Source organism: Athene cunicularia (assembly GCF_003259725.1).
Source record: "Athene cunicularia isolate RWA chromosome 8 unlocalized genomic scaffold, athCun1 chr8_part1, whole genome shotgun sequence".
Taxonomy (NCBI): Eukaryota; Metazoa; Chordata; class Aves; order Strigiformes; family Strigidae; genus Athene; species Athene cunicularia.
Genome location: NW_020799109.1, coordinates 7,438,475 through 7,454,605, shown reverse-complemented (window position 1 = coordinate 7,454,605; position 16,131 = coordinate 7,438,475). Strand labels below are relative to the sequence as shown.

The following is a 16,131-nucleotide window of genomic DNA, read 5'->3' as shown; positions in this document are numbered from 1 at the left end:
ATCATGTTCACAGGGATTAAAAGTTGAAACAAGCTTTTATTTATGATGAATACGAACACTAAACTTTCTAGTAATTTCTCCTGTAACGCTACATTTGAATTCCCAAGCAAGTCAGAGAAGAGAGTTCATGTTGGTTTAACTAAATCAGATAAGCAGTAGACCTTTAATTTAAAATTACACAGTGTTTTTGCACAGAGCACTTCTAAATTGGAAACCACTATTAAATCAGTATCACGTTCTGTAAGTTTCTCTCATCACTACATCTTGGAAACATTCATAAAGTTGACACAGAAGTTTTTAAATGTTCCGAGATTTTGAAGAACAAAATGTGCAATCTCAAAAAACGCCAACGAACTACTGGCCAAACCCAAAATGTTTCAAGGATACAAACGCCTACCAAATCTTAATGACTAAGTAATAAATCTCATTGAATCAATACATTTGGAACACTAATTCAAGATGATTAAAGAAGCAGATAACATTAAGAATTAAAATGCAGAGCACATAATAGGTAAACATCAAACACAAAATATTCTTAATTGTTATATACTTCTCAAGTATTTGCACTACACACATATTTCAAATGCAAATATTAATTTGGAGAGAAATACCTACTGTATATGCACACACTGAAACAGTTTGCTCAGCTATACTGCATCAATGGTTATTTGACAAGTTATAGCACCGCAAGCTGCTCATTTACATATTTAGTTATTCTGTCTGGTTTCTCCCTGTGAAGATGTTAATAAAACAACTGTTTTACAGATCCATACTAACAGCTCCTCCTCTGAACCACAAGGATACTCATAGTTATGCAAATTCGGCGTATAAAATATACACCAACAAAAAGATACCAAAAATATAAAAACACTTTTCTAAATCCTAGGAAAGTGTTATTGTCTTGAACTATGGAAGTTAACACTACAAATAACAATTTAGTTGATATAAAAAATTTCCATTTGATATTCATATAATAATCAGTGAAAATTCAGTCTCTGAAAAGCTAACGTGCAAGCATTGTACTCAGTAATTCCCTTCACATGGGGACAGTTCTCAAGTGTAATTCAACATACTCAACACTCTGCACTGCAGAAAATAAGTATAAAGAGCATAATAATTCATAATAATTCATAAGTTCCTGATTTACAGACCATTTTTCTGCATTGTAAGGAGAAAACAGTATTCAGAAACGTTAAGTCAGATGAACCATCTTGATTTTTTTTAAACAAACAGCAATGAAGAAATTCTTAAAAGTTTTTAATTTAAAATGGCAAAAGAGTCAATAAGCCAGAGCAGGAATGAGAGCAGTGAAAAAGAAATCATGTATGTGGACTAAGAAAGGATAAAAGAAACAAAGAAAAATTCCTAAAAAGAAGAGAGGAAGATCAAAAATAAAAAAGAGACAAGACAGTTTACTACACAAGCAAACTGACCTACAGAGGAGAAAATATAGATGGGTGATCGTCCAATTTTTTAAGTTAAAACTAAATTATCTTAGCTCCTACCTATAAACTAAGACAAAAGACACAAAATGAGAACTGAAACTGGTTTTGCAGTTCTCTTCTGATACCAGTGTCTTGAGATGACAGAAGCATATTTCAGGCTGCATGCTACAACTATCCTCTATTTCAAACAGTTTGCGTTTATGTTTCAGAAGAAACATTTAATCTCTGAATTTTATTGTTCCTCACTTCAAAGTGATCTTAAAAAAAAAAAAAAAAAAAAGGAATTAAATACAATGCTAATGTACTCTTTTTAAGGAAAAACTGTACCTTTTTGGGTATTCAAAAGGCTTCCCTTACTGCTCATGTTGATTCCTTGCATGACTACTCTGCAGCGAGTAGAAGACACACGAGGTGCACTTCTCACTTGATCTTTCATTTATATCTTCCCATTCAAGAAGAATTTGACCACCTCTATTTACAGAATTATTAAAAAATGACAGTGTTTCTCCTACAATGAAGGTTTCCCAATGGTGTTAAATTTCAAAATAGTGTTTTGCACCAAAGAGTTGATGTAGATCCAGTCCTTGTAGTATGGAATTACAGTAGTGTTTCACTTCAAAAACACACTCCTGATCTTAAGTCTCCCACTTGTCCAAGTTACTGTACTTCAGTTTGCATGATGGAGAGGTCTGAGAGCATCCACGCCAAAAACCACTTAAGATCAAACTAAACCAGTCAATGCACAATTTTAAAAATTCAACTACTAAGAAACACTCAGTCCACAGGACCAGACCAGAAATGGACACTAGCAGAATACCAGAACCATAAATAGCATGGATGTTAGATACTCACCACCAACTGGCTTTCTATGCAGACCTCCTATTGCACTGCCCTGCCTGCTAATGTAGACATAGCTGTGAACTACAATTTAGTGTTCTGTGGGAAGATTTAAGGAGGAGATTACAGACATCTCCATGGCAATTCAAGTTTCATCTCAGTCTATTACTCTTAGTTCATCAAAAAATAAACTTTCATCCCACCCAGACCTCACAGAATGCTCTAGAGAACTTGCATATTTTTCACTGGCCTCATAAGACCCAACCCTGAAATATTAACATGGACCTGCCTGACTTGAGAACTTACCTTTTGTATCACAGAGAAAAGTTTCACTTTACTGTTTTGTACTACAAAAAAGTATCCTCTTCCCCTGTTCTGTTGCTGCTTTTTGTGAATGTCAGAGCTTCTCTATTTTGTTTGTCTTAGTCCTGGCCTAGGCTGCCCTGTGGTCATAGTTCTCCGCTGCAGTCTAGTCTTTTCTCTGCCAGCCCAATGTCAATACAGAGAATAAAAAAGAAAAAAAAAAAAAAAAAAAAAAAAAAAAAAATAAGAACGTTAGTTATAGGTGAAATTGTCAACACACAAAACACTCCCCAGATTAATCTAAGCACTTAGTACACTCCCCACTTCTGAATTATTCAGGAATAAGTCCTTCTTGTCTTCAAAAAAGGAACTTTTTGTGGGTAGAGTGCGAACAGGGGCTTATGCAAGACACAGAGGGACACAAACATAGTTCACTGTTTCTTAACTAAGAGTTAAAGTTTTAGAGTTACTGAGTTCAGTAAAAGGTAGGCTGTCATCAGAAATGAATACAATAGATTTGAGAACAATATAAAACCTTTGTCTTCCTGTTTCTCCTGAAAGAAACTGCGGAGAAATTTGGAGTGCTGCATTCTGCCCTGATGCTGTAACTGAACTGACTGAAATTATTTCAGGTCTTAGGACTCATTATTCCTTTCTCCATTTCCCTTTGTCGGGGTTGGAGTAAGATATGCTATGCCATATGATACCAGGCAGTCAGGCTTACTGCCATTTTATAAGTACAGATTTGTAGGAAGAGGATCTTTCTTCCCTACAGACAAATTGTAGAAAAACAGTAAAAATAAATCTTTGCTCTTTTTACGCCTCTTTGCCTTTTTTTCTTTTATTGCTTATCTGTTTCCAATATTGTGAAAGTCTTAAGAGATTATTCTACACTTTCAAATGACAATAACATCATAATTTCCAGGAGAGCTACTAGATATTAGATGTACTAGGTAACAGCTACTTAGAACCATCTTCCTGCGGAGGAAGAAGAGTGGTGAGAATTAAGGTCTTTGGTATACAGAATCTCTGTTGTTCTCAACCCCCCTCCCCACTCCAAAACAATATATACAAACAAATGATGTCTCAAAAATTTCTATTGTTGCATTAAATGATCCTAATTCCAAAAGCATCATCCCCCCCAAAAAAATAATCAACATTAGCAGTATTCTCTGCTGCATATGGCACAGTGTTTGAGAGTTTCTGTAGGTAACCCAAGGGGGGCTGTGGGAAAAAAAAATATCAAGATGTTCTTATAATCTCTTTTGTTCCCAAAACACAATGAATTAAAATAGATTAAGTCTTTACAGCGCTGTTCTACACTTCCTATCAGCTGGGAAGACTGACTAGAAAAAACATCTTCTTCGAACCAAACTTAAAGACTTTTTCTTTTTAACTTAATTCAGTAAGGAGTAATTCAGGAGCACATTCCTGTTATTCACAAAGTTCCAGTTCCCTAAATATGGTAAGAACAAACATCATAAAATAACAATAAAGCCTTTGTTCATGGTTTAAACCCCTTTCCATTTAACATCTACCCCAAAGCTCTTTTCCTTATCTTTTTATAAGGCCACATTACCAGTCCTTGCTCTGGATGGCATTTTCTTGATACTGCTGGTTGTCCTACTTTCTTGCCTTTACTCCCAGTTTCTTTACTTTTTCTACCTTTTTACCAACAATACTTCACTTAATAGTAGCACAGGAATCTCAACACAATTTTGTTTTGTGCAGTCATCTGTGTGTAGTTTTGGGGTAAGAAACCATCCGTTTCAGGTAATTTATGGTCTGAAGTACATAAAGTCAGAAACCACTGAAGTCAACAGTTGAAATAATAATAGCAGCGCTGGATATATGTGTTAGATCTCGTGAGGGTTTTTGGTTAGTTGATTGTTTTTCTAGGGTGGACATCAAAATGATCCACTAAACTGAGCTCAAGAGGAGCAGAAAAATGATCGAGGCAATTTGCAAAACAGAAGTCAGCAGGCACTAAACTGCTCCTCTCCTTTTTCCTGTGTTGCTCGCTATTCGAGAAGTAAAATATCTAATACAGAAGCAAGTTCTGCAGAACTGAAGTAAAATTTGGTTAGAATGTGGATAATCTGCTCCCCAAGATGACCAACAACGAGCAGATTTCATAAAGGAAGACACCTGCTCATACTGTGCTCATGTCTTACTGTGAACATTGTCCTCAGAAGGTCCTCAAGAGCATTCAAGATCAACTGTTTGCTGACATGATATAAAGATAACCTCAAACTTCACTCAGGTTGACAGGATCTTGTGGCAGTTGCCCCTCTTCTGTAGGATTTGGTTTTCTTTTCTGTTCCTTTTAAGCCTAGCTTTCTCCTATGGCTTTGTCTAGCTATGCTTTAAACAGGTTGGCTCCACCATACCCAGAGAAGGTTTAACTTGAGAAACATCTCTACTTTTATGTCCCTACAACAGTAGATGCAGTCTCAAAGATCTTCTTGTGCCATGCCTACTGTGATGCTTCTCTAGCTTGAAACTGGGTGGTTTGATTTGTAGATACATTAAACATGGAGTTTAACACTACAAGCTTATATAATTTCTGCTGTCCACATATCTTCCAGCATTACTGCTTTCAAAACAAGGTAAGAATAAGTTCACTTTGCTTTGCTAATCTAGGCAGGGAAAAATGAAGTAGATTCAAGGCTTGGTACAAACCCAAAAATTGTGATCAAACTATATAGTTAGTAAATTGTTTGTCTAAATCTTTCATGTATGATGAAAGATTATTATCATAATTCATTAGCAAATTACAGACTTTGTAATGCAGGCAGTCACAAATTTGGCTTTGTATCAATCATTTTAGACCAGCTGGGTAGAAATTAACACAACTCTGGGATACATAAAATGAAGTGCTCTTTCATTTTTAATTCACTGGAAACTTTGAAGGAAAGAAATGGAAGCTCTTTCAAAAATGTCAGTTTTCCCTGAGTTTTGTAAATCACTCCATTTCACTGTAGAGATCTAGAGATACAAACACACACATGTACCACAGTAACTGCTTAATCAAAATAAAATATAAACTTTATGTAAAAGAAAAGCAGCGCGGTTAAAAAAAACACCTTTTCATTGTTTCTGAGGCAGTCATATACAGTAGTGATCATCAGTACAATTTTTAAACAAACACAAAAGCTAATAGCCTAGCTACTCACAAGATACAATAACGTCAAAATTCTTGCTCTGAGCTTTTCCAGTCTACCGAGATGACCCTGTACAAAAATGCTTGTTTTGATTATGTCTACTTTGCCTAAGCTACAAGACCATGTATAGTGACAGCTGCATTTGGGAGCAACTTAAAACAAATTTTATCTTAGTGGCACCTAATCCAGAGACTGGTACAAGCAGCATGGAAAAGTCAGTGTCAAAATTAAACAATGAAGGCTTTTCTAGGAACAGATGCTTTTTGCCTGCAGCTGTAAAAACCTTAAAACAATCCTATACCCCACTGTCTGGTCACGCAACTATCACAAAGCAAGGCATAAATTTTGCCACTTATTGCAAATGTTTGCCAAGAGCTTCTATAACCCTTTTTAAAAACAGTAACAGGGATTTCTTGAGGGTGATTATGAGGCCATTTTATCCTTTAAATTAGTGAACAGCTCTTCAATTTATGCCCATGATTCTTGGTACAAAGACAAAAAAATAACTTTTCAAGTTCATGTTTTATACAGATATAGGAACATAACTGAAAAATCATAAGAAACAGGTTTACTGAAGAGATAGAGCACTGTTTGACTAAGATGTTAGGGACTGGAGAGAGACAAACATTAATTCACATTTGAAATGGCAACTATTTTCTTTGCATAGTAATTACAAAGCGATGTAGTGCAGCACTATCATTCAACTGCTGCTAAGATACTGTTGACTGTTTTGGTGTGGTATCTCCACAACTAGTTCGTTAAATATCCTCATCACCTCAACTATGCAGAAAATATCCTTTTGCTATTAAATGAATGCACTAATAAAGTTTAAACTGGAATATAAGCTCTTAGTGAAAAAACTTCTGTAACTCAATGAATAAAAGTAAATCATCAGTTCCCAATTAAGCGAGCAATTTACAATGTCAAGAATCTAGTTGCGCTCCATATGAACTGATGAGGTTTTTAGATTAGCTTCTGTTGTGTATTTAAGAGTGATAGCACCAACATGATTTACATAAGTACAATATTTTCAAATATTTTCTCACCAAGCAAGCACTCTAAAATTGTGAAGTGTTTCCTTTCTTACTCAATTTAAAAAAAAAAAAAACACAACAACTTTTCCAGAACAACAGTTCATTAGCACCTCACTATTTATAATTGGGTTGTTTGATGAGAAAACATGAGAGAACACTGTGCCTACTATAATTTGCACAAATACAAATTTCATTGTTTGAAAACAAATCAGCAATTGAACAATTGTTGGGGTTTTTTAACATAAGTGTATATCATGCAATACTAGAAGTGATCGTATCATAGTTAACGCAGGATAGAAAGGTTAAACCATGCTCTAGTACACTATAATTTACAAGCTGTAAATTAATTTTTTTAATTGCAAACATTTCTAACTTTATATCTAGATGCATCATAAATGAAAAATTAATTTATATAGATAGCAGTACTATAATATTAAGCTACAGAGTGCTGCTTTTTCACCTTAAATAGCACAGGAACTAGGGACATAACTGTTTAATATGTTCATAAAGCTGCTTAGGTTTTCTTGTCATTTCATGCTAACACCTTTTTAATAGCAAGCATCATGACAGAAGCCTTGCATAACATTTCTCCACCCTGGAACTAAAACATAGCAAATATTCAAAATCAGAATAGCAAGTGATGGTTTTAATTGCAGTTTTTTAAAAATTCAGGGTTTGAAATTAGGTCTTGATCCCCAAAATCCTTAGCATCCTTAAATTACATAAGCAAAGCCATTCAATTCAACATAATTACTTCTAAAATAAGGACAACTCACATGACTGAGCATTTACAGAGTCGAACCTATAACCAAAATTATAACAATGACTCCTCATTACTTTCAAATTCAAATAAATTGTCCTCTGAGAGCTTCTCTCAAATCCAACTACACTTACAGATGGAGTGTAATAGAGACAGGGAACGAGAGACAGGAAAAAGGGAGATATAAACATACACACAAAACTACAAGCGCTGACAAATCGAAAGCTAACAGATGTGTGACTTCTAATTAGTTATAATAATCTGTGCTTCGACGCTATTGGAACATGCCTTGCCTTCCCTTGGAAATCAAACAGCTTCCTTTGGAGTTTTAAACTCTCTGGGTGCTTCTAAATTTATTCCAAAAAAACCCCCTTGCTTTCAGCAAATTTTAGATATCTACAGTGATAACTTTATGAAAGGAAAATATTAAATTATAATTATCCTAAACAGACACAGTCTTGTGAAACTAACCCTACATTCATATGAAAATACAAAGCATTGACTATAATGAATTTGATTCATCCTTGGACACAAAGCTTTACCACAGTAAACTCAGTCAACTGTTGCTCTTGCTTTTATATTCATAGTACTTAAATAGCGCACTTTAAAACAAAAAAAACTCCAATTGGCTTTTCATACATCCACCCTCCCCAAAAATAACGCACTTGAAAAACCCAAATGATATGAAAAGGCTTCAAGGCCTCTTTTCTCCTTTTCACAGCACTTTTTTTTTATTTCTGTTTGCAGTAATCTGCCTTTCACTTTCTCATTGCTACAGAACAAACGAGGAGGCTCAGCACTTTGAAAAGGGGGCTCAATGTGTAATGGGTCCACTAGAATTAATTTAGTTGCACCAAATCCATTGAGCAGTGAGGTTTTTTTCTCTTCTCAAATCATTTTGAGTCGGACGCAGCCCCCAGCCTTTGTAATTCTAGTAAAGCACTTAAAGTGCACAGTAGGTGTTCATCAGGACCATCTGGTCAAAAGCAAAACAAGCTGCTGATTTTGCCTTTGAATAGAATGAAGCAAGTGTGAATTAGTCTCTTCAATTAGCACTATTACAACCTGTCAAGTGCATATTGTAAAACAGGATTATTACAGTATTGGTCACCAGTGCAATTATTTACTCTCTGCCTTTTCTTGCATATAAAAATGTCCATGTTTACTAGTTTTTGATAACTGAAGATCGTTTCTTTAATGATATGCACGTCCAAACCCACCAAAACCAAATTACAGGTTATGAAACGTATTCTGTCAGGAATATATTAAGCTTCATAATTAATAGAGAAGTAGAAGAGTGCCCTTCCTTTATCTCTTATTGCTGTTTCTGTTGCATAAAAAGAAAAAGACTAATAGTTAGATACCATTATCAATACAATCTCTTCAAAACAGATCTCTACAGACAGATATTAAGATATTTTAAGTACCTAATAAAGCTATCACTTTTGAACAGGTACATAAAAGGTATTTTCTCTTTATTTCCCAAGGAACTTCCTTTTCATGTAATTCCTACCACATGGCCGTTTACAAAAAGTTTATCAAGGATTTCTTTCAGCAAATACGTTTTAGGTTAGTAATGTGATGGTTTTCTTTAAAAGAAAGGAAAAAAAAAAAAACAATCAAGAAGTTGATTTAGCTTTATAAAAATAGATTTTTCTCTCCTTGTTTAAAAAGTCAAAACTGAGCTTGCTAGCTGGTACTTATTTACCACTGTAGAACACTAAGGCTATTGAAGTGATAGATTTTTAAATTATGTATACTCTTGTTATGACTCACTATAAATTGAATATAATTTTTTACACAACAGATTTATTTAAAAGGCAAACAAAATATTCACATTTCATAAAAAGACTCCACGACTCTTGAGTACAATCAGTATAGCAACAACGTACTTTACTAGCTTCTCTGATACCAAGAGAATAACTGAACAATAGCACAGAATGTTTGTGCACCTCCTATTAAAAGCCAAAAAGTGTTAGCTACTGATTTTTATTTGCATAAGAACAGTTTTCAACAATTTTAAAGCAAGTGAAAAATCTCAAAATATAGCAAAAGTGGTTTTGAAAATATTCATGTATGTACCCTATTTGGATATATCCATATTCTGATCTCTGGCAAAGGTATTTTATTGTAATTATTTAGCTACAACGTTATAAAGAACAACATTATTTATATATACATTTCATGTCCCCATGCCAATGTCTGACCTTTACTGTGGATGACCTCAGTCAACGACAATTGGCTTGAAAATATTTTGTACAGATACCAAAAATCAGATCTGAAAAATGTACAAAACTGTATGCTGAAAGCAATTCATTAGCTTACCTATATTTATATATTATATTTTTTTAGGCCTTTTAAATAAGGTTTCTGCCTGCATGTTTACAAATGGTGGGTTTGTATCTCGTGTCACATTCATCCACTTATCAAAAAAAGTTTGAAAAAATTCAGCACAAAGGACTTCAAACTGTCATTAGGGTCTGTCAACACAGAATTTATAGTTTATCTCAGCCCAAGCAGTTGTAAGCACAAATAGTTCCTCCTCCTGCCTGGAGTGCTATTGGATACATTGCTTTTCATATTCCGCCTTAGTCAGTAAGTCTATAGGGAACAAAGAACAAATATATTACCTATCACAGGTGACAGGGATGCTAAGCAGCTAGCCCCTGATTAGGTTATTGGCTAAAGGAATAGAATAAAGAGCAGATGCAGCTATGCAGAGGCAGCCAGTATTTAGGGACCCATCTTCTTTGCATTGTTTGCACAGATTTTGTGTTTTACTAGGAATTATAGTGCCCAGTACATGCTTTACCTAGTATTCTCAACTGCAATCTCCAGCAGTTACAAAATAAGATCACCAATCTACAAGAGGCCTGAGGTTTCTGCATATTTAACTTGTCCACCCTTTAGCAGCCACAGCTTGTGTACACTGGATACTTCGGTAATCCTTCACACAGGAATCACAAAAAGGCTTCAAAGTCTATACCAAAAGTAAAATAGACAAATGCAAACTCCTTGTTTTTTTAATGGAGTTTTCAAGTTTGTTAAAATTCTCTTTTTTTTTTTGTCCTAGGTCACTGACTAAAACAACTAAAAGTATGAAGCATTATATTGTGACAAGAACTCAAACTCAAAAAGTTTCTCACAACTTAATTTATCTGCTCCAGAATCAGAACACAAACTTGGTTTCCATGAAACATTTAAATATTCACCCCTTCTGAAAAGGGCTGTCCTTCGTTTCCATCAAATAACATAACTACAACTTGCAAAAATAAAGGGTAGGAGAAATGTTCATTTCTAAATGAGAACAAGTTTGTAAGAATAGACAGGAAACAAATTATATTGAATATGGCAATGCTTTATAATAATTTAGCACAAAGCTTCTCAAATCAGAGGTTGAAAATTCTCTCACTCCAAACACAGACAGTCTCTACAAATTATCTTAGAAAAATAGAGTAAGTATTCAGAGAGAAAACTTTTAGTCTTGTAATTATTAGGAGTTCAATTTGTTAGAACTGTCCTATTTAACCATATAACATTGGAAATGTATGAATTCAATCTCTAAACTGGCACAAACACACTAATTTCCACTTTAAGATGCGGATTGTGGAAAAAAAAAGTAACCATGATATTTCCCAGAACAGTATCTGCCCAGAATTAATTTAATACTGCAATTTTACAAGAGCAAACAGATGTCAGAAACCTATGACACAGATTAATTTGCAATTTCGACCCACATGTCATCATTAACTTTCCAAGTTAACAACTCCCCAACTCACAAAAGAAAAAGAAAATCCAATATCCAGAATTTTGGACAAGTTCAGTTTAATTTTTTATTTCATTTCTGAAGATTCCCTATAGGCTCATAATCCCACATCAATATAAATGAATGTAACTTACATTTTTTAAACTGAGAAATTAAATCTTAATACATGAACAGTTGAAGAGATAGATAAAGTATGTTTAAAAAAAAAGTATTTTCAAGTACCATCCAATATCCAACTACTGAATTAATATGCAAGACATTGTGGAAGCAGTCATGAGCACTATGGCTTCAGGCTTCTCTCAGAGAATTTTCTGTCAGATTGTTTTCCCATTAAACACCAACATTTTTTTGAAATAACAATTCATCCAAATATTATTTACTATTAAACATGCATTCTAAACAATAAAAAAGATGACAGAGAACCGAAGCAATAGTAGTTTAGGAAAGCACAACTGAGAGCTCACTGGATTTTGCATTTAATCCGTTGTAAAATAATTATGACAGTTTTGAAAAGGTGGTGGGGTGGGAGTGTTGGGATAGTATTTTTGGGGGTCAGATTTTTTTTTTTTTTTTTTTTTTTTTTTTTTTTTTTTTTTTTTTTTTTTTTGAGACAGCTGGAAGAATATCTATTCCTGAAAATTCACAGTACTAATAATAACAACAAACTAAACAACTAGCCCCGGAGAGACAGTTGCACCCAACTGTGGCAAGCAGTAGAACATTTATAGAATTTTAAATACTTCTTTTAATAATTGATGTAGTCATTTTGAATCTTTCTGCATAGGATATAACGTGTGAGTAGATTGCATTAACACTGCTTAAACATTTCAACTTGTCAGTATGGCCAAGTCGATTTCTGAAATATTTGCAGTATTTTCCCATCGAAACAGTAATAAAGGTAGAATAAATATATGCCACTGCTTTATAATCACTGAACATTAATGAATATTTTATGTCTTTTTAAATCTCCCTGTTTAATTTAAAAGGGTGAAATTAAGTCTCCTCCCTGCAATATGCCAATTATCTGTAAATCAAACAATAACTTGGCCATTATACTCCTTTTTGTTAATATACCAGAAGCTAATTTGAAAACACTGAACGGCATTTTTAGGTAATAATTGAATAGTCCTTCCTGCCCTCTTGTGGTTGGCAACTGCAACTCACATAGAGCTTTTACACAATTACATATACCAGAAGGAAAGTAAACTATTAATTTGTTAAAGTGTGTACAAGAGAGTGAAGAGGGGGAAAAAAAAAATAAATAAAAATCTAACAGTCCCTGGAGAGGAAAGAGACAAGGGAGAGAAGGAAAGATATCTCCGATTCCAAATTGCACAGACTAACTAGATTTATCAATCATTTGTTACAATGCTCACTCTATGCTAAAAGAAAAAAAATTAAAAGCCATTAGGGAGTTAACATACAAAACAGGGCTTGTTTTCTATAATTAGACAAATGCTCACCAACCCTTTTACCTCAGCCAAATCCCCAATGATTTCCATGAGACTTTGCACAGAGAGACATATTCACCTGTTCAGCATCAGCTGCACAAAGAGGTCTGGAGTTCTCTTTTCACTTTAGCCTCTGAAATGGTCTTCATAATTTTATACACTCTATTGGATGTAATACTTAGATACAAGACGGAAAGGCAAAGAAAGGCCTGATGCTCATACTGGTTATGGGGTGGTAGGGTTTTCTCAGATTTTGGTTGTTTAATGCGGAAAATCATAACTGACTTAAATTACATCACCTTCATATGTTCACAATGTTGACTGCAACCTACCATTACCAACAAACAAGAAAACTTCAGTGCATGTAAAGGTAGCCTATATTCCCACACCCTGTCATAGCTTTCTGGTTCTTTTAGGCTGGGTAAGATCCACCAGCAAAGTAGTAATTGATATAGCACAGATAAAAAAATAAGCAGACAATATGTATATATGTATTTTCTTTTAGAATCTCATCATTTTAAAATTAAAAACTAATATTCTGAGCATTTATTTCCATAAATATTAAAATTATTTGTAATTGTAAAGAGTCAGAGCTTGGCCCCTCAAAAAACAAACTGATGCCAGTATGTATGTTTGTTTATTTTTTAAAAAAAACAGAACTTAATATAATAGGTTTTAAAAAGTAAAGCAGAAAACAGGCTTTCACACAGGAGAAAGATCAGAATTTAGATCTTAAGAATAGTAGGATTGACAATGAAAACACTTAACGATAATTGTTCATTGCATGAGATATTGCTCCTATAGAATTATTTTAAGTTCCATTGTCTACAATGTCAGCATGTGACCTGAAAAACTTCAATAATATCTGTTCAACCCTAAAAGACTGTGAGAAGTGTCAGACCAATAGCAAACATACATTTAATTTGAAAAGCAAACATTTAATCTTAGTATTTTGTAATATGAATTCTGACGTGTCACATGTCTAGATTGTTTGTCATGTTTCCAAAAGTTACTGGGTTATATGGAAAAAAACATCCAAAGCATCTGGCATTAGACATACCACAGAGCACTAGACAACAACCTTTGGCATTAGAAAGGACTTTTAAAAATATGTAAGGGCTCCTTTTTCTAAATTCAGAGTCCAGAGTCATAATAGAAGTATTTGTTCCTACAGGACTTAATTCTGATGAAGTTCTCTGCAATATCACCCCTTGCTGGTCATTCTATAGAACAGCAGTGATGTCCATTATACACAAAACCATTTGGCTAGCAAGCCAGTGAAAATTACAGCTCTACTATAGCAACCAGTAATGGTAGAGGTGCCTGAAAAGTGGAGATGAAGCTGGTTAAAAGAAGGAAAGACAGAGGGAGCTTCAAGGGGCTTAAGAATAAAATATAATTTGAGTAACTGCCTTTCCTCATCACTCTAGAATAACTCAATAAACACTAACCATGTATTTTGCTACTACAATCGAAAAAGAAATATATTTTCTGTATAATTTAATAGAAAACCTTTCTTAGGCCAAGTTCTTTAATCAAATTAGAGCAATCCTGATGATCCAGCTGATTAAACTAAAAAAAAGACTAACAAAATAAAGGAATATCCATCAAGACCATGTAAACCCTCTTTAGTAGAGCTGGCATTACTATAATGAGCTACATTTATTCTTCAGCTGTGAAACAGCACTCACCTCCTGAATGGTACTGCTTCCTGAGAAGTTGAGGTTGTACTCCCGCTGGACTTCTCGATGGGTGACGATCAGCATGAAGTTTTGATTTAATGACTCCTGCAGGGCCCTGAAATGGTTGAAAGAAAAACAAGAAAATCAGGGACAAGCATGTTATAGCTTGTTTTACAGTTAGATGCAAAAACCCCAGGGTACCCTAAACTCTACATGGACAAGTCCAGGCACAACATCATCATCTCTCTTTTCACTCTTAAATGCAAGGAAGCATGCTGAGGATGACCAAAGGCCATTCCTGAACTCCTTCCTTAATAAGGTGACTGCAGCCTTTAAAGCTCTTCTAATGTTAAGTATTCTCAAAATCGAGAGAGTCACATTATCTTCACAAACATAGGGTATATTTAGCACTCATAATGCCATTAATACCGGGCTTGTAAGCATACTGATGACCAGAAAAAATATCAAGCTACAATGCACATTAAAATCTGATGGTAAGTAGAACAAGGCAAAGCATGCTCTCGCTTCTCTAGGGTTACCTGAAGCATAAATCAAATGGAAATTCTTCCGCTTAGTTTCATTCAAAGCACATAAACCCAGCTAATTAGAACTGGAAAACTAACCACAGCAAAATTTTTCATGTGGGTATTGAGCGTTTAGAAAAGTTAGTTCTGCTCAAATTGTTTTGAATATACATCAACATATATATTTAATCATATTAATGTTAAAAAAAAAAAATCTTAAGATACAGATTAAACAGGCCAACTATATGTTCAGTGTTGTCACAAACACAAACTTGGCTTTTTTTTATGATTTTCCTGGTAACAAAACATCTGGATGTTAAAAAGGAATCCCGTTTGCTTAATTAGCTACAAAATTATGCAGCTATCTACTTTTCAGAATAGAAGGCAGGACTTCTGTTCCTGGCATGGCAGTTACAGCTGTGTACAATCTTACATAGGGTACAAAACCGCAGCAACATTGTAACATAGCTTGGATTTCTAAACGATATTAGAATATTCTATCTAAACAATATGCCACTGTTCGGTGGCCTATGGAAATAAATTGGGTTTATTCGATTCCTTTTTTCCCTTATCCCATACTATTAAAAGAACGACAGACTGGGTTCTTTTCCTTCACATCTTCCCTATTCCATGACACTTCAACATGCCATTCCTCCTAGCAATGAAGGACAAATTCTGAATGCAGATGAGCACAGCTGTATCTTAAGACACAAGACGACAAGAAAGACTGCTAGATTATTTGAGACCTCATTTGTTAGTTTTAACTTCTACTGGAATTATTGATCTGCAGATTTGCTGAACCCATGCAATACCCACTGGATGCTTTAGCAAGAGATGCACAATTTGCTTTAACATCTCAAGAAAAATTACCTTACAAAAATATCTTCACTCAGCAACTTAATTTGGATTCTGTGACTTCTTAAACATAACAATCACATACTACTAAACAAAATAATGAATTGCTATTTCTCATCTTTAATGGTTTTCTAATATGGGAGATAAATTTAACTCATTGTCAATGCTAGGTATGATCAAGTGTATGAGATACTACAAATGTAACTGAAGTCAGTCATCTAAGCTAAACCTGAAGTTAGCTGCACTTGTCATAAAATCTTGTTAAGAAAAGGCCCAAAAAATTTTAAAATACTTAACAGCCCATCAAAGG

The 16,131-nt window shown here is 34.3% G+C and overlaps 1 protein-coding gene across 1 annotated transcript in view; it reads right to left on the bottom strand.

Annotated features, from left to right (window-relative positions):
* The window catches only part of FAF1 (Fas associated factor 1), a 155,146-nt gene that overhangs the window by 105,981 nt on the left and 33,034 nt on the right, over nucleotides 1-16,131 (bottom strand). Inside the window, exon 7 of the mRNA XM_026853882.1 lies at nucleotides 14,452-14,557. Within this exon, the coding sequence (XP_026709683.1) occupies nucleotides 14,452-14,557 (106 nt within the window). The remainder of the gene's footprint in view (nucleotides 1-14,451; nucleotides 14,558-16,131) is intronic.